The sequence below is a fragment of the Castor canadensis genome, chromosome 11, assembly GCF_047511655.1.
Source record: "Castor canadensis chromosome 11, mCasCan1.hap1v2, whole genome shotgun sequence".
Classification (NCBI taxonomy): domain Eukaryota; kingdom Metazoa; phylum Chordata; class Mammalia; order Rodentia; family Castoridae; genus Castor; species Castor canadensis.
This window is the reverse complement of record NC_133396.1, coordinates 2662669-2680941: the sequence shown is the minus strand read 5'-3', so window position 1 is coordinate 2680941 and position 18273 is coordinate 2662669. Positions and strand designations below refer to the sequence as shown.

The following is an 18273-nucleotide window of genomic DNA, read 5'->3' as shown; positions in this document are numbered from 1 at the left end:
CTGCTCAGTGTTGGTAGCTCACATCTGCAATATTAGCAACTTGGGAGGCAGAGATCCAGAGGATGGAGGTTTGAGGCCAACCTGGACAAACAGTTCCTGAAACACCCACCCCCCTCCAAAATAACCACAGCAAAATGGACTGGAGGAGTGGTTCAAGCGGTAAAGCGCCTGCTTTGGAAGCACGAGGCACTGAGTTAAAACCCTGGTCCCACCAAAAAAAAAAAAGAGCGAGAGCGCTTCCAGCCTTGGGCTTATTTTAGCCTCTCATTCATTCCCCTTTCCTATGTTACCCTCGGGTTGGGTCTGCAGGATACAGTGCCTACGTGCGGGATGCAGCCTGGCGCGCGCTGACCAACCCCCGCCCCGCCCCTCCAAAATCCCGTACGGAAGCCGCTCCAACCGGGCCGCCACCAGGGGGCGCAGCGTGGCCGGGCACCTCCCCCCGGCGGCTGCGCGAGCTGCGGCGTCATGTGACAGTCGCGGCCCCGCCCCCTCCCGCCCGCCGGCCACGTGACGCGCCCGGCCCGGCCCAGCCGGGGTCTGCGCGGCGGCGGGCGTGCGCTCAGGCGAGCCCGGCGCAGGTGACTGGCGCGGGTGAGCGGCGAGGGTGGACGGCGGCCGCCTCTCCGAGGCCAGCTGAGCCCGCGGGACGCCTGGCTGTCCGCGGTCGCCTCATTGGGAGAGTTGAGTGAGCAGTGTGACCGCGGGGGGAAGGCGGGATAGGGGGACAGCAGGGGACAGTGACCCCAGTTAACCCTGCGGGCCCTGGACACTTCTGGATTCTTGTCCACCCCTGCAGTGCTGGGGGGAGCTGTGTGTGTCCCGCTTCTCACAGGGGGAAACTGAGGCACGGAAAGGCTTGAGAAGGCCAGCTTCAGCCCCGGGTATCAGACAGCTGGGACTTGAACCCGTGCTGAGCCGGGGAGGGCAGCGGGTCCAGCCACTTCTTAGAAAGCAGAACTGGGGTCTCCAGGTCAGCTGGTGCTCCTGACCTTTCCTTAGTTCCTCATTTTTCTCTTTGAATTGTGGAGCTGAGTAAAGAGCTGTAGGGAGCTGGGCCCGCCCCTGTCCGTCTCTGGGACCTCCTTTCCTCCGTGGGTCTATTGCCAAGTCCTGGCTGGGCCTCCTCTGCAGCTCCTGAAAGATGCAGTGTCCCTGCTGTGAACCTCTCTCTGGGTGTCCCCGGGATGCTCACCCCTGCTGATCCCTGCTCCCGAGCTCCTGAATCATGGTTGCAAGGTGTCATTTGTGTCTGGAAAGCCAGGTGGAACTGGCTCCTGCACACAGCTCCTGAAGCTTTTGGGAATCCCAGAATGATCATTGCCTTTCCTTTGGGAAGGAGCTGGCTTGGGGGCTGGAGGCCCTAGATAGCTCCAGGGTGGTGGCTGGCCATCAGAAAGATCATGACTTGATTAAGTAGAGCCCCATGCAACCACCCACCTCCTAAAGGGCTCAGATGGAGTCAGTCACCAGTGGCCAATGATTTATCATCAGTCATTCCTACATAACAAGACCCCATAGTACCCTTACCATGGGGTCAGAAAGCTCCAGGTTGGTGACGCATCCAGGTGCTGGAAGGTTGACATGAGGGAAGCTCTGCCCCATTTCTTCTGTCAGGCTGTTCCTAATCCTTCATTAAAAAAAAGTAAAATCAGTCATATCCTAAGAAACAGTAAACTTTGCTGAGTTCTGTGAGCCATTACCAAACCTGAGAAGGGGTCATGGAACCTCCAGATTTGGAGCCGGTTAGTCAGAGGTACTGGTGACGAACAGAGACTTGCAGTTGGAGGCTAGAGTGGGGTAAGCCCGTAGCTGTGGAATCTGCTGTGACTCTGGCAGTTGGTGTCCGAGTTGAAATGGATCCCAGGTGTCAGTTGGTAGGAGAAAAATTCACATACAATTGATGTTACAAGTGTTGTGAGTAAAACTTTACTTCCAGCCTGGGGAACCCTGCTTCACTCTCCCTCCCATAGGGAACCCCCAAGCACTGCCGCTGGTGAGAACGATTGCAGCCGGCCCTTCTGCAGCCAAGACAGGACAGGCTCCCTCCGTGCCGTGCATCCACTGCTGCTGTGAGTGACTTTTCCCCATAGGTGGGTGTTTGGTGGCTGTGAGGACAGTGCACTGACCTCCTGCTGTGTGGAGCTGAATCGGCCCAGGGCCCAGCTGCCAGGCTCTGAAATCCATCGCTGCTTCTACCTGAGGCCTGGACCATTCTGAAGGCCAGTGGTGGCTGAGGACCCCATGGCCTTGGTGCTAGGACACTTTGACCCAGCCGCTTCTTTCTCCTCTCCTTGGGGTGAGGAGATGGTTCTCCTGGCCTTCCTGCTCACCGCACTTTGTTTCACACAGGTGCAAGGCCTCTAACAAAATCCGTGCATGTTTATCCCACACTGGAGCCTCTGCTCCTTCAGGAGCTAGAACCATGCCATGTTCCTTACACAACACTTAGAACACACACACACGAAAGCAAAAGGAAGCGCCGTGCCTCTTGCCTTCAGATTCTGAACCTTGCGTCCTCATTGCCACTTCTGGTCCCATGGGGCTCCAGGGGCAGCTTGTCTCTCCCAGTGTGCCACAGGGAAGGCCAGGGTCTCACCTGCTGCGTCATCAGGAGCTGGAGCTTTCTCTCTTGTGGCATGGCCAACCTAGAGTGTGGCCCTTGACTATGGTACCTGAGATTTCTGTGTGGTGTGTACCCCTGAGCAGGACAGGGACCAAGAGCTGGTGGCAGGTACCCCTCAGAGCAAAACTTATTCCACTGACATGTCATTGGCCGAGACTTCATAGGCCAGCCCCAACCTTTCTGCAGAAGTGGGGCTCTCCCCCGCTATTCCCCACCCCCCCGTGGTTGGAGCTTACCCCTTTCACTTGTCATCTGTCACACTGGGTCTCTTACACACTTTAAATGCATCTCGTTGGTGACATTTCAGAAGACTTCTCAGTGGGAGGTGTTCTGTAGTCCTCTGGGTGGGACATTTCAGTCCATCTTTTCTCTTTTGCTTCTCTCCCACATCAGTCTGCACAGTGCTGCCGCTCTCTGTGTCTGTGCCTGAGGAGTCCCTCATCCTCCGCTGCCCTCAGATTCCTCGTTAGTACTCTGCTGGCCTCTTCTCCTGCTGGCCAGGCACAGACTGCCTGGATGCCGCTGTGAGAACAACCAGAGGTTCTCCTGCGAGCCAGTGAGCCTGGCTCCTTCTCTCCGCAGGCCTCCAGGACTGCACACACTGCCCCGGAGCAGGCAGGCACCAGCACGAATATGAGGTGGTCTCGCTGCTCTCACGCCCTAAAAGGAGTTTGCGCCATCGCCTTCTTGGCCACAGCTGCCCTTCTGGGGCATGTCCTGCTCCATGACTTCCCGGTGGTCCCCCGAGATCTGGATGGCCCCTCCCAAGGATTGGAAGAGACTCCTGGAGCTAGCCATCAAGGAAGCAGGAGGCTCCAGCCCCGACACATCCGGGAGCACCCGGGCTGGCCCAGAGCAGCACCCACACAATGTGATGTGCCCCCCAACAGCCGCTTCGACTGTGCCCCAGACAAAGCCATCACCCAGGAGCAGTGTGAGGCCCGTGGCTGCTGCTATGTCCCTGCATGGCAAGGGCCACAGGGCCCCCTGATGGGGCAGCCCTGGTGTTTCTTCCCACCCAGCTACCCAGGCTACCGGCTAGAGAATCTGAGCTCCTCGGAGACGGGCTACACAGCCACCCTGACCCGTGCTGTCCCCACCTTCTTCCCAAAGGACATCCTTACCTTACGACTGGATGTGCTGATGGAGACTGAGAGCCGCCTCCACTTCACAGTAGGCAGGGATGGGGGTGGGGTCTGGGTGGAGATTCTGGTACACACACGGAGGGGTCTGGCAGGCACAGAGGACAGAGGGTGTGTATGGACAGGTGACACACACCTACTTCTGCGGGAACTGTGTGTATGGCACTACTATGTGCTGTGCCCCTATTAGGAGCCCAGGTGTGGTCAGGGTGGCCCCTCTGGGACAGGTGCTCTAGGAAGCAGGACACAGGTGGGAGTCGGGCCTCTCCCTGGGGGTAGCATCTCAGCTATCCCATGGGAATCCTCAGGGGAGTATTCCAGGCAGTAGACAGCGAGATCCCAGCTGCTGACCCTCCTCTAGTGACAGTTACTGCCTTCTGTTCTCTTCCCTTGCACCCCCAGTCTGCAACCCCCCATCTCTGCAGAGTGGTGCAAAGCCTGATTATTAGGGCTGCCATTTTTTAAAACTTTGTATTATGTTTTTGGAGGTTGAACTGGGGTTGAACGCAGGGCCTTGTACTTGCTAGGCAGGCGCTCCACCACTTGAGGCCCACTGCCAGTACTTTTATGCTTTAGTTGTAGTGCCAGCCTGAACTGTGATCCTCCTACCTATGCCTCCTGACTAGTTGGGATGACAAGTGCATGCCATCATTGCCCGGCTTATTAGTTGAGATGGGGTCTCACTAACTTTTTATCTGGGCCAGCCTTGAACCTTGATCCTCCTGATCTCTATCTCCCAAGTAGTGAGATTACAGATGTGAGCCAGCACACCTACCCCTAACTTTCTGTTCTTAGTGTAAGGATGTCTGTTCAACACTGGGGACATATAAAAACTATAGGGGCTGGAGTTCTAGCTCAGTGGTGGAGCTCTGTCTAGCATGTGCAAGGCCCTGGGTTCCATCCCAGCACTGCAAAAAACTAACCACCCCCCCCAAAAAAAAGCCTATTTGCTGTTTATCTGAAGTTCAAGTTATTGGGTATTCTGTATTTGAATTGGTCCCCCGAGGGAGGCGTCCTCCTGGCTCTGTAGTTGAGGAAACTGAGGCTTATAGACGTTGAACAAATGGCTTGCACGCACACACACACTGTGCAACTGTGTCAAGACCTGAACTCACTACTTTCCTGCATCCCCTTCTGTGGAGAGTGAAGGGAACATGAGACAGTTCCGCCCATGAAGGGCCTTGAACACCACCGACCACTATCTCTGTCCTCTCCTAGATCAGAGACCCTGCCAACAAGCGCTACGAGGTACCCTTGGAGACACCCCGTGTACACAGCCGGGCGTCATCCCCACTCTACAGTGTGGAATTCTCGGAGGAGCCTTTTGGGGTGGTTGTGCGTCGGAAGCTGGATGGCCGGGTGCTGTGAGTTGGGTGCCTGGGCCCTGGACCCCGCTCTGGGCAGGCAGGCGCAGGGTGGCTCCTTAGCACCGGGGCCACCTGGAGGGCACAAACCTGTCTGCAAGTTGGCCAGCTTCATCCCCCAGCTCTGGGTTGCTATCAGCTCCAATCCCACCATGGTGAGCCTTCCTGTCAGGGCCTCCTGTCTCTTCCTGACCACAAGCATGTGCCCACTGAGACCCACCTAGAGCGCTCCCCAGGACTTGGTGTGGCCCCCATATCAGCTGTCAGGACTCTCCTCTGCCTTGACCACCTAGGCCAGAACTTTCCAATAGGGGAAAACTTGGATGTCCCCCAAGAGATGTGTAGTGGTGTCTGGAGATGGCCTGGTTGCCACTGCAACACTGTCCCTGGCACCTCATGGGCTGACAGCCCACCACGAAGGCCACCAGCCAGAACGCCGAGGGAGAGACCCGCTCCATTGTTTTATTTATTCACTGAACGCGTCGTTTACCGTATGCCAGCAAATATTCATTAACTCACTCCATAACCAAAAGACTCAGAAGTCACGCTGTTAGTAGCACCACCATTCTAATGAGGAAAGAGCCCAGGCGAGGGCTTGTTGGCAGGGACAAAGCCAAGGCTGTAGCCCAGTAAGTGGCTCTGAAGGCAGCCACTCTGTGCCATGTGACCCCCTAGGGCTCATGTCCTCCTGACGTGACCCTACATTTGCATCACTGCTGTTCTCTGCCTGTGTAGGGGGCATGACATAGCCTCTGTGAACTGGCCCCCGATGACTCTTCCCAGTGAAGGCTGCTGGGTGTCACATGGCTGGCTGGCCAGGCTCTCCGGCCCTTCTCAGCCCAGCCCTCTGCAGGGCCCGTCTCTGCTCCTGTAGCCTGGGGTGTGAGGGAGCCTGGTCTCTCCCTGCAGGCTGAACACCACTGTGGCCCCGCTCATCTTCGCTGACCAGTTTCTGCAGCTGGCCACCTCACTGGCCTCCCGGTACATCACAGGCCTCGCGGAGCACCTCAGCCCCCTGATGCTCAGCACCAACTGGACCAGGATCACTCTCTGGAACCGGGACTTGGCACCCACGGTAAAGGAGGGGGAGGGTTCATGGGATGGGGACATTAGTCTGGGGTCCTGGGACTGACGTGCCATATCCTGTGTGTGTGTGTGTGTGTGTGTGTGTGTGTGTGTCATAGCCTGGTGCCAACCTCTATGGGTCGCACCCTTTCTACCTGGCTTTGGAGGATGGTGGCTTGGCTCACGGAGTCTTCCTCTTGAACAGCAATGCAATGGGTGAGTCTCGATCCTGAGGCTCTGTCAGCCGTGGAGGCTGGAAGCTTGAGGCTCATAAGGGACCTCTCCTCTGAGAAGCGAGGCCAGTGGGCTAAGGGCTTGCCCACCTCTGCCCCTCAGTGCCCCGTAGGGGTCCTGGGCGAGTCCCAGGATCCAGCCACTCAGTGGGGGGCCCTTCCATCCTTGACCAGTCGAGCTTAGCATGACTGCTCATCCCACCAAACTGTCCCTGGGTTCCCTGTGGGGAGAGCCACACTCTGGCTGTGTTTTGGCCTTCTGTGGCATGCTGGAAACCTCAGGGTAAGACACACGTCCCTGAGCCCAGCTGTTCCTTCCAGACATAGTACTGCAGCCCAGCCCAGCACTCAGCTGGAGGTCGACAGGCGGGATCCTGGATGTGTACATCTTCCTGGGCCCAGAGCCCAAGAGTGTGGTGCAGCAGTACCTGGACATTGTGGGTAAGGCCTGCCCGCTCCTGTCCTCAGGCCCTGCCCGCTCCTGTCCTCAGGCCCTGCCCCTGCCTCACCCTCACCCTCCCCGTCTGCTCACCAGCAGTGTTGATCTGCAGGGTTTCCCTTCATGCCACCCTACTGGGGCCTGGGCTTCCACCTCTGCCGCTGGGGCTACTCGTCTACCGCCATCATCCGCCAGGTGGTGGAGAACATGACAAGGGCTCAGTTTCCTCTGGTGAGTGGAGGGCACAGGGGCTGGAGGTGGTCAGGGCCAGGCTAGGCGCACGGCTCCCAGTCCCCAGCCTCGGCTCGTGTGCTGGCTGTAGGACGTACAGTGGAATGACCTGGACTACATGGATGGCCGGAGGGACTTTACCTTCAACAAGGACGGCTTCGCAGACTTTCCGGCCGCTGTACGTGAGCTGCACCAGGGCGGCCGGAGGTACATACTGATCGTGGTGAGTGCCCCGCCATGGGGCGGCCGACAGGTCTTCGGGTGGGGAGCCACCCAGGGCCAGTGGCTCCTCCTCTGGGTGGCCCTTTGTCCTGCTGTGATCACTCACCAAGGATGTTTTCTGAGCCACTTTGATATTAAGGGAACATCAGAAAGGGTATGAGCTTGGTCTCTGCTGCCCAGGGACATCCAGTTTAGGAGAAGAGGTACAATAAGCTGATGTCACCCAGTGCTGGGAAGGACTTGGGGAGCTGGATATGAGTCATCTGTCCCTGCCTGTTGCTCAGGCTAGCTCTGTCTTCAAAGGAAAGGTGCAGGATGAAGTGGGCCAACATAGAGCCAGCCCTGCCCCGCACCTGTTTGCACAGCCACAGGGCTGTGTGGCTCAGGCAGGGCTGGTCTAGCTGGGCTCTCAAGCCCGGCACTAACCCGAGCGGGTGGGAGGCAGAGAAGACCAAATGGCCACCATAGAGACCCCTACAGCTGAGGAACCACCGACGGTCTGACATTTAGAATTGAGTGGAACTCAGCTGTCTCCATCAGCACCCTTCTGAGAGCGGAAAGCATTACTGGCCATTCAAAGAGGGCGACTCAGGCGTTTTCTTCTGACTTTTAAAAGAATTTTGTCACTGCAAAAAGTAAATGTTCCCCGTAGAGACCCTGGAAAGGTTAGAGGAGCAGTGAAGCCTGCGTTCAGACCTGCTCCCTCCAGCCTGCTGGACTCTTTCTGGTCACATCTGCAGGCAGGCACTTGTGTACACAGTGAGCATGTGTACGCATGTACAGATCCATCCCTGCCTCTTTTTTCTATTTTGGTACTGGAGCTTGGACTCAAGGCCTACACCTTGAGCCACTCTACCAGCCCTTTTTGTGACAGGTTTTTTAGAGATAGGGTCTCATAAACTATTTGCCCAGGCTGGCTTCAAACCGTGATCCTCCTGACCTCTGCCTCCTGAGGAGCTGGGATTACAGGCGTGAGCCACCAGCACGCAGCTCCATTCCTGCCTCTTTCCCAGTGGCTGGTGCCAAAGCCTCGGGCCACATCCCTGTCATCCCCACCCATGTCTCACACCTACAGGACCCTGCCATCAGTAGTGCAGGCCCCGCTGGGAGTTACAGGCCCTACGATGAGGGTCTGCGGAGGGGGGTCTTCATCACCAATGAGACCGGGCAGCCACTGATGGGAAAGGTAAGGGTGGGGGTGGGGATCTGACCAGTGGGAGCAAAGTGGGATTCCAGAAACCACCACATGCAGGGGGACAGAGTAGGGGTGGCGGTGGCCGCTGGCAAGAAACGCCCTCAGAATTCCCCATCAGGGGCTTTAGACTTCCTGGAAAGCAGTGTCACCAGACCCTGAGTGAGGCCTTGGGGGTCCCCCTTGCCCTCCTGGCCTCTCCTGAGAGACCTCCAGCCTTACCATGGGGAGCACGCAGAGCTCCAACTTCTGTATCCCAAGGCGTGCCCAGAACCAAGAGGGAGGGTCCCCCAGCTGAAGGATGGAGAGGAGAGGCGGTGCAAATGTGGAGGGCTTGACCTCAGGGCCTCAGACCTGGGTCTGACAGCCATGAGATTGTCACTGCTTTCCTCCTACCATATTCTCTGGTTCTATGGGTAGATATTTAGGAGGGCGGCCCCTGGCTGTCTCAGGGCTGAGGCCTCTCCAGACCCCATGCCAGGGCACTGTTCCCTGGGTCCCCATCTCCTGTTTACCAGTCTGGACGTTGATCTAGAGTAAGGCTGCCACCCTGCCTCAAGCTGAGGGACAGAAGGCCTCACTTCAGGCTCTGGCTGAGGTCAGTTTCCCCCTGGTCTCTTGTCCAGGTGTGGCCCGGATCCACTGCCTTCCCCGACTTCACCAACCCTGAGGCCCTCGACTGGTGGCAGGACATGGTGACCGAGTTCCACGCCCAGGTGCCCTTTGATGGCATGTGGATCGTAAGTGTGGCCTCCTACCCCTCTGTCCCCCAGCCCCTGGGGCCGCCCCACTCGCTGCATCCTGAGTGTCTTTGCAGGACATGAATGAGCCATCCAACTTCTTATGGGGCTCTGAGCATGGCTGCCCCAACAACGAGCTGGAAAACCCACCCTATGTACCTGGTGAGCCCCACTTGCCCACCCCAGGGGTGGGGCTGATGACTCCCCTCTCTGTTTGGAAGACTCAAAGGTCTTGTTTCTGAGAAGCCACCAGCAACTGGCAGCCTGGGAAGGGTGGGAGGGAACCCGACAGTGAGGTCCAGGTGGGTGATGATGCAGATGCGGCTGTAGACAGGCAAACAAGGTCACACACAGCCAGCACTTCAGACTCAGGCTGTCAGGTGGGGACCCTTGACACAAGTCAAGAGAAGAAGGGCCTGCAGGCTGGGAGTTGCAAAGGCCAGCCTTTGGCATTGCGTGGCCTATTTTGGGGAACAATGGAGCTGAACAAGGACTGCCCGAGGGCCATGAGCAGGGGACCACGCTAGGCCCACTGCTGAGTGATGGGTAGTGTCAGAAGGCCCTGGGAACCAAGCCTGAGGGGGCAGAAACTTGCACGGGGGCTCCTAGGATGTGGGAAGGAGGGTACTCCCCTGGGAGGAAGCTCCATAAAAACCAACGCCTCTCTTCCAGGGGTGGTTGGTGGCACCCTGCAGGCGGCCACTATCTGTGCTTCCAGCCACCAGTTCCTTTCTGCACACTACAACCTCCACAACCTGTACGGCCTGACCGAAGCCATCGCTTCCAACATGTGAGGCCCTACCCCGTGCAACACTGCCTTCTCCAGCCTGGGGCTGAGGGAGGGACCATTCGCACCAGGCTCGGCAGCAGGGGAGAGAAGGATGCCGTCCAGACCACCCAGGAGCCAGCAGGACCCCTCGACTCCTGCCCAGCTGCCTACCACTCCTTTCCCACCCCAGCAACTGCAGGAGCTCGCTCGACTTTGTGCCTGGTGTACTCTGGGTGTTGACTAGATCGGGGACAGTGCCAGTGGGACCCGAGTTCCTGTGAGGCGGGGGCTGGTGGCTGTCTGTAGGCAAAGTCAGGGTGACAAGGGCAAAGCTGACTGTCCTCAGCAGGCATTGGCAGTGGCCTGTCTCCCACTCCCCAGCCTCTGCCTCTCCTCGCGGTCAGTTCCTTCCCCCAGCTCTGCCTTCCTCTTGGCTATCGGTAGGTGCTGTGCTCCACATAGCTCTCTGTGTCCTTGTCCCACCCAGGGCCCTGGAGAAGGCTCGAGGGACACGACCCTTTGTGATCTCCCGTTCAACTTTCTCTGGCCACGGCCGATACGCTGGCCACTGGACAGGTGATGTGTGGAGCAGCTGGGAGCAGCTTTACTACTCAGTGCCAGGTGAGTGCAGTGCCAGGAAGAGGCTACTCAGAGGACACTGGGGGACCAAGGGGGAGCGTTGCCCCAGAGCTGGGTTCTTTGCTGAGCATGGCTAAGGTGCTGCTGTGACAGCTTGGGGGCCCAGCCACCGGGTCACGTAGTGGTCCCTGCACACCTGTGCACATCTGCTCTCCTGTGCGGGCCAATTCACCTGTGTGAATGGCTCACCTATGGCACCACCCTTCCCAGTGTCCCCATCTCCAGGTCACCCTGGCACTGCCTGAAAAGCTACCATATTCTCAACCTTCACAGTTAACTGCAGGAAATGGGGTCTGAGCTCAGCCCACACAGTGCCACCTGCCCTGTCAGGCTCAGTGCCCTGCTCTGCCCTGCACAGAGAACTAGAGAATGGGTTCAGGACGGGGAGCCAGGACCACCGTGAGGGCAGCTGGAAGAGCCTTGCCCAGAGTGCCAGTGGCCTTGCAGATCTATAGCCATGGGGGCGGGGTTCCCACTGAGCCATGCTCTCTGGAGAAGTGAGACCCCCCTTTCCAGAAAGGGCTGACCACTTCTGCCACTAGTGGACAGCATCTCACCCTGATCTGCTGGGCAGGCACAGTAGGCTGGGGTCAGTCTTGGAGCTACCTTGCAGAGCGGTGGCTGGGCTCTCGCCTCTCTCGAGTCTTGGATTTTAGTTCTCACGTGAGCTGCCAGTTACTGAGCTCGCTCATGCCGTTACCAGGATCAGTTGCAACCCAGAGAGGTTCCACGTGGCCCTGGGCTGGGCCCAGTCCTGACCATCAGCTCCCAACCCTGCAGTTCTGGTTCCAAGGACAGCTGGCCCAGCACACGGAGACTGGGAATTGGCACCAGGCTAGATGGGAAGACCTTGAGGTGGCCCACCCCTTCAGTCAGGGACTAATTGCTCTCTGGATTAAGCTGGGGGCTTGAAACAACAGGAATTGATCACCACACTCTAGGGAGCACAGGTCTGAGCCCGGGTATGGTGGGGTCGTGCTCCCGCTCAGGCTTGGGGTCCTCCCTCTCTCTGGAGGTGTTCAGTAATCTTTGGCATCCCCGGCTTCTCGCTGCATCACTCTGGTCCCAGCCTCTGTCCTCACAGGACCACCTCTGATGTCTTTGTCTTCATGTGGCATCTTCCTATTAGAAGGGTGTCGGTCATACTGACTAGGGCCCTAGGACCTTGTCTTACCTAAGTTACTTTTGGAAAGACCACGTTACACGATAAGGTCACACTGTGACCCGCCAGGGGTTAGGACTCAAACCATCTTTCTGGGAGCACAGTTCTGCTGTACTGGGAGTTGCTTTGCTCTGCCTGTCTCGGGTGTCAGGAAGCCATCCACATGCAAGGACATTCCTGCTGACCTGTATGGAAGATGCAGGGGCCAGCGTAGTCCTGACCATTGGATGGGGAGGGCCTTAGCAGGGATCTACACTTCTGTCCTGAGAAGGCTTGTCTGTCCTGCTGACTTGGCCTGAACTGGCCCTGCTCTGGTAGCCTGAGGCCCATCTGCCTCTGTCCTCCCAGAAATCCTGCAGTTTAACTTGCTGGGGGTGCCCCTGGTTGGGGCGGACATCTGTGGCTTCCTGGGCAACACCTCAGAGGAGCTGTGTGTGCGCTGGACCCAGCTGGGGGCATTCTACCCCTTCATGCGGAACCACAATGACCTGCACAGCCTGGTAAAGTGGGCCAGAGGCGGCAAGGGAGGGGAGGGGAGGGGAGGGGAGGGGAGGGGAGGGGAGGGGAGGCCCACCCACCCGAGACCCTGGCGGGCAAATCTGTCCCTGGTGGAGAAACCCAGTCCCATGCTGGCCTCTCCACACCGGGTGGTCAGGAGCACCGGGGTGGACGTTCTCTGGATTCTCAGCCCTAGAGCGCACGCCCCACCTCCTATTTTTGCCCCTCCATCCCACACAGCCCCAGGAGCCATACGTGTTCAGTGAGCCAGCTCAGCAGGCCATGAGGAAGGCCTTTGCCCTGCGCTACACGCTACTACCCTACCTCTACACGCTGTTCCACCGCGCCCACGTCAGCGGGGAGACGGTGGTCCGGCCCCTCTTCCTGGAGTAAGTGACCTGGGTCGGGGTGACACCAGGGAGCCCCATCCTGCTACAGGCTGTGTTGCAGCTGAGTGAGACAGGTGCTCCTGCAAGTCCAGTCCTCAGCCCTGAGACCGCAGCTCACGGCTAGGGCGTTTGGGGTATGGGAGACCCAGGATGGAGGACAAGGGAGCACTGACCAGGCCTGCTAGACTGCAAAGCAGTGATGAAGGGTTGTGATTTTAGAGTTGGCTTAAGGGAGGAAGCTCAGTGTCCCCAGGCAGGTCTTGGTACACATAAAGAGCTGCCTTGTTATGACAGTGTTGCCTCCGTCAGCAGATGAAAGAAGGATGCTTGGGTAGGAAGAAAATTAGCTAGCTCTTTACAGAAGTTAGAAACTAGCTAGCTCTTTACCCTTCATCCCATGCAAAGCAAAGTTCCAGATGAGTAAGTGGTTAAACAGCCAAAATTCAGCTTTAGGAGATTCCACAGAAAACATAAGAGACCATTTGTTTACTTGGGCAGGGGATGACTTTCTAAGTGTCAGAAGAAAGGGAAAGAGGTTCAGTTCAGAAAAAAAGGAAAACTTTATTGAACAGGGACAGAAACAATTTTAAATCTCTGAATATAAATTAAAAAAGTAAAATTGCTCTAAACATAGATTGTAATGGGCAGCTGAAGTCCTGTCAGTAAAATGACAGCCCTCTTCCTAATCTAGAAAGAATGCATACCATAGTGGTAAGACCCATGTTAAGAAGCAGAGGGTGGGGTGGGGGTACAGCTCAGTGGCAGAGCGCTTGGCCTAGCACACCAAAGGCCCTGGGCTCCACACCACACAGTAAGAAGTAAGAAATGTGAGGCCTGCTACTCAGGAGGCAGAGATCAGGAGGATTGTGGTTTGAGGCTAGCCCAAACAAAAAAGTTAGCAAGCTTCCCATCTCAACAAAACAAGCCAGTAATCCCAGCTACACAAGAGGCAGAGGTAGGAGGATCGGTGTGGTAGGCCAGCCTCAGACAAAACTAGGAGACCCTATCTGAAGAGGGCTGGGGGTGGGGCTACATTGGTAGAGGGCTTCTTTCCCAGCATGTTTGAGGCCCTGGTTCAATCCCCACTACTGGAGATAAAAAAAAAAGAGAGGAGAGAGGGGTGTGACACCTCTAATCCTTATGTTCTCCGTGCCCACCCGGCTCTGTTACTGCTGTGCCGCTGTCAGAGGTAGTGTGCTTTAGAGTGACTTTCCTCGGCCAGCTGGTAAAGTCTGCTGTCTTTGTTGTGCGTGGCCACAGAAGTCTGCTCGGTTAGCTTGTGGACAGCTAATAGTTGGGCAGATGTCCTTAAGTGCCTGGCACCAGAGTGTCTTCCATCCCGTGCCCAGTGACCTGTGTGTGTGTTGGGGACACCTAGCTCAGCCATGCTGGCTTCCAGCTTTTCTTACCAACATCATGCGGCCATTGTGAACAAATGCTCCTGGGTTGCCACAGGCCTTTGGCTTGTCTGCAGAGCCCTGAGAGAGTCTGCCTGTGCTCCGTTGCTTTTGCGGGGGACGGGACTGAGAGAAGCCCCCACTCCACCATTGTCACCGACATCACTCCAAGAAATGTGTTTTGAGACAGAAAGACACAGTGTATCTGGCCCGAGAGATTTATATATGCCTCCAAGAAAACGAGAATGACCAGAGCCGGCAAGGACACGGAGAGCAGGTGTGTCCCAAGTTCACGTTTCATGCGGTAATGAGTTGACCACCTGTGCTCCTCAGAGGGGTTTGACACTGCTACCTTGATGCCTTAGTTTTACAAACAGCATGTGCTCTACAGAGGTCATCCAAAAGGTGTGAAGGTGCACACAGGTCCCCAGCGCAGCACGCATGTTCCAGAAACAAGCCGGGTCTCCAGGAGTAGGGAGCAGGAACTGCACAAAGTTACGGCACAGGACGATCTCGGATGAGGAAGTAATTGAAGGACAGATGTTCAGTCTCGGTTTTGCCAGGCGCCAGCACCTCACACCTGTAATCTTAACTACTCAGGAAGCTGAGATCTGGAGGCTCACAGTTCAAAGCCAGCCTGAGCAAATAGTTCATGAGACCCTATCTCAAAAATAACCAGAGCAAAATGGACTGGTGGCATGGCTTAAGCAGTAGAGTGCCTGCTTTGCAAGCCAAAGCTCTGAGTTCAAACTCCAGTCCCACCAAAAAGAAAAAACAAGGAGAAATAACAGTACTTGGTTTGGGCTGTAAGATGCTGGAGAATTTCTTTCTACTTTCCAAATATTTGAGTTGGAGAAGTGACGTCACTACTTTGATACTCAGGAAATAGAGAGCAAAGGAAGCCCAGGGCCCTTCCCAGCACCTCTGGGCACGAGCCCGACTCCTGTCCTGTATGCCGGCTGCCCCGGATGTGGCGCAGGGCGAGTGTTTTGGGCTCTGGCATGGACAGCTGCCACACACAGGTAACCGAGGCATCTGGCTTTGTGAGCTCCCCAGAGATTGGAAATTTTCTGATCTTCCCTGGGACTGAGCAGCTGACACAGAGCAACATCTCTGTCCCAGCCCTGGTCACCAGGCCACATGCCCATTCTTCCTCTTTGAAGGTTCCCTGAAGACCCCCAGACCTGGGCCGTAGACCGCCAGCTGTTATGGGGGGAGGCCCTGCTCATCACACCAGTGCTCGAGCCAGGAAAGGCCGAGGTGACTGGCTATTTCCCCGTAGGCACATGGTACAGCCTGCACACGGTGAGTCCCAAGGACCCTAAAGTCTGGGGGAGGTGTGGCCACACCCACCCCTGTCCCAGTAACACTGGGACAGCCTGTCAGTGTTACATTGCCGGGAAGAGTCCAGCTGCTCATTCAGTCTGCAGCAGCCACCGACTCCCTCAGAACCCCATTTTCCAGAGGAGGAAACCAAGGCCTGAGCTGATAACTCGCCAGGGTCCCACAGCCATCAATCACTGAGGCTCAAGCTAAGCCAGGTGTTCCCTGACCTGTCCCAGAGCTGGGGGACTGTGTCCCACAAAGTGGCTAGGTCCCTGCAGTGAGTTAGTCTGCCCCTGAGGTCACACCTGGTTTGTCACTGCCAGGCCTCCTGGGCCTCCATGTGGAGTTTTGGGAAATGGGAGAATATAGCTTCCAGTGACAACATGGGGACCTTGTGTTGCCTGGGACCTTCTGATGTGACCCCTTCTTCCAGGTACCAGTAGAGGCGCTCGGCAGCCTCCCCACTCCACCTCCAGAACCCCTCAGGTCTGCCATCCACAGCAAGGGGCAGTGGGTAACACTGCCAGCCCCTCTGGACACCGTCAACGTCCACCTGCGAGCTGGGTACATCGTGCCTCTGCAGGTACCTGGGTTGGGCAGCTGCAGGGCCTGGGAGGGGCCTCTGGGGGGAAGGAGACCAAGGAGGGGGAGGACACAGAGCACAGCCTACCACCACTCAAGCAGGTCTGCGTGCTGGATGCTGTGTCAGGGCTCAGCCTGGGTGTCACTAGAAAGGACAAACTGGGGTCCATCTGACTAGCCCTGGCTGTCAGGTGTGGGCTGTCCTGCAGTTCCACTTTCTTATAGCCAGAGCTGCTCCAGCTTAGTGTCCCCCTATCTCAGAGGCCTCCACCAAGGTCAGAACCATGACATATGCGCCCTCTTCCCAGGGCCCTGCCCTCACAACCACGGAGTCCCGTAAGCAGCCGGTGGCCTTGGCTGTGGCCCTGACAGCAAGTGGCAAGGCCTGTGGGGAGCTGTTCTGGGATGATGGGGAGAGCCTGGGGGTGCTGGAGCGCGGGGCCTACACACAGGTCACCTTCTTGGCCAGGAATGTGAGTCTCGGAGCCTGCCCGGGCTGGTGGGGTGGGGCCTGTTGGGGACAGTGCCCACGCTGCTCTGGCCAGGGGAACAGGCCGGGGTCCCTGGTGGGGCACTATGCTGGGCCTCCCTGTCCCCTCACGTCTGCACAGAGGCCGCCCTGTGATGCGGTCCACGCGGTCGGTCGTGAGTCTCTGCTATATGCTGACACCCACCCCCGTATCCTCTCTCTGCCTGTGTGTGGCCAGAACACCCTCGTGAATGAGCTGGTGCACGTGAGCAGGGAGGGGGCAGACCTGCAGCTAAGGAAGGTGACCATCTTGGGGGTGGCCACAGCGCCCCACCGGGTTCTCTCCAATGGGGTCCCTGTCTCCAACTTCACCTACAGCCCTGACAGCCAGGCAAGAGCAGTGACGGAGTGGGGGCGGGAGGTGTTGAGGGTCCCAGTGGCCCGGATCACATCATAGACGCGCTTTGGGGCGGGGCGGGGGTGGGCACCCGGATCACATGGGCAGAGAGGGACTTGGGGGATGGGTGGGGGCTTGCTTCCCGTGTCGCCCTCTGGAGGACGGTAGAGTTGGGGTGGGGTCACGATGGCGACCACAGGCAGCCCCTCATCTTCAGAGGAACATGGTGCTAATGCAGACTCACTGGCCATCACAGTGGGAAGGACAGCCCCATGTCCACTTGCCCACAGCAGATACTCACGTCCCAGGCTGTGGGTGGGAACTGCCTGGCACTCAGTGTCCCTTCTCGTGCCTTCCAGCTCCTGGCTGTCCCCGTCTCGCTGTACGTGGCTGAGCAGTTCCACATCAGCTGGGCTTAGCAGGAGCAGCCTGTCCGTCTCTGCCTGTGCGGGAGACGCTGAGCACGCAGACAGCTCCTGGGGTCCTGAGGTCTTGGGGTCCAGGCGCTGTCTCCTGACCCGCCTGAAGAGTTCTGTGCCTGGAGCCCACGGTTCCCAGTCCCCCGAGGGCTGCTGTGTTGGAGCTGTAAGGTTTGCCTCCCATGCCTGCCGCCTGTGCAGCAGCAGCATCTGCCCCCAGCCGTCCCTGCCGCCAGAGAAGACACTGAGAAGACACTGCTCAGGACAGAGATGGTGTGCTGCACCAAGGTCAAGGTCAGCTGTGAGTCAACAAATGAACACAGCTGGCAACACTACAGAGTTTGCAGGGTGTGGAAAACTTACTGGGAAGTGCACTTGCTTTTAATAAACGGGCGTTTGGAACCAGCTTCTGCCGGTCTTCTGGGACTCGAGGCAGGGAGGAGGGCCAGGGCTGTGGGGGCAGCCACACCTGACGTCCCCTGCCTCTCTAGCCAGCACCCTTCACGTCCCCGAGTCACCTCCCCTCCCCAGCACCCTCACATTCAAGTCACCCTTCACAACCCCTCACCTCATGTTATTACATATAGGAGATGAGGGGCCAGGAGGCAGATGGTAGAGATGTGTCCTCACGAGGGTTCGGGACGAGGAATTTGGGGGGGCGGGGGGGGAGAAAGATCTTAGCCAGAGGCAGACAGCCATCCCTAATGATGCGAGGAGATGAATTCAGGCCCAGGGTCTCCCTGCCAGGCTTACTGCAGTCAGGGCCAGCAGAAGTCGCTTTCACAAGCTGGCCAGACTGTGCAGCACACCCCGATTGTCACTGGGATTGACGGTGCTGAAGAGAGCAGCCTTGGCTTGTCTCTGGGGCCTCTGGAAAGCCAGGAGCCAAAAGCACAGTGACTCCTGGAAGCCATGTGTCTGGCTGGGTGACCCAGCACTCGTGTTTGGGGTAATTATTCCTAGCCCATGGCA

General features: G+C 57.6%; 1 protein-coding gene across 9 annotated transcripts; it reads left to right on the top strand.

Moving 5' to 3' along the window:
- The first annotated feature begins 509 nt into the window (after positions 1 to 509).
- Gaa (alpha glucosidase) lies at positions 510 to 17711 on the top strand. 9 transcript variants are annotated; one of them, XM_074044952.1, is made up of 22 exons: positions 510 to 581; positions 1974 to 2072; positions 3020 to 3091; positions 3209 to 3799; positions 4987 to 5132; positions 6042 to 6207; positions 6317 to 6413; positions 6752 to 6871; positions 6982 to 7100; positions 7192 to 7323; positions 8398 to 8508; positions 9141 to 9254; positions 9332 to 9416; positions 9927 to 10044; positions 10511 to 10644; positions 12173 to 12324; positions 12563 to 12711; positions 15272 to 15413; positions 15868 to 16017; positions 16325 to 16489; positions 16724 to 16876; positions 17242 to 17711. In XM_074044952.1, the coding sequence occupies exons 4-22, from the start codon at positions 3260 to 3262 to the stop codon at positions 17299 to 17301; spliced, it is 2853 nt and encodes a 950-aa protein (XP_073901053.1). In that variant the 5' UTR covers positions 510 to 581; positions 1974 to 2072; positions 3020 to 3091; positions 3209 to 3259; the 3' UTR covers positions 17302 to 17711. The 9 variants fall into 9 exon arrangements, with proteins under 9 accessions (XP_073901053.1, XP_073901050.1, XP_073901051.1 ...); XM_074044946.1 differs by having other exon boundaries at positions 531 to 688; XM_074044951.1 differs by having other exon boundaries at positions 531 to 688; positions 1940 to 2072.
- Positions 17712 to 18273: the final 562 nt, after the last annotated feature.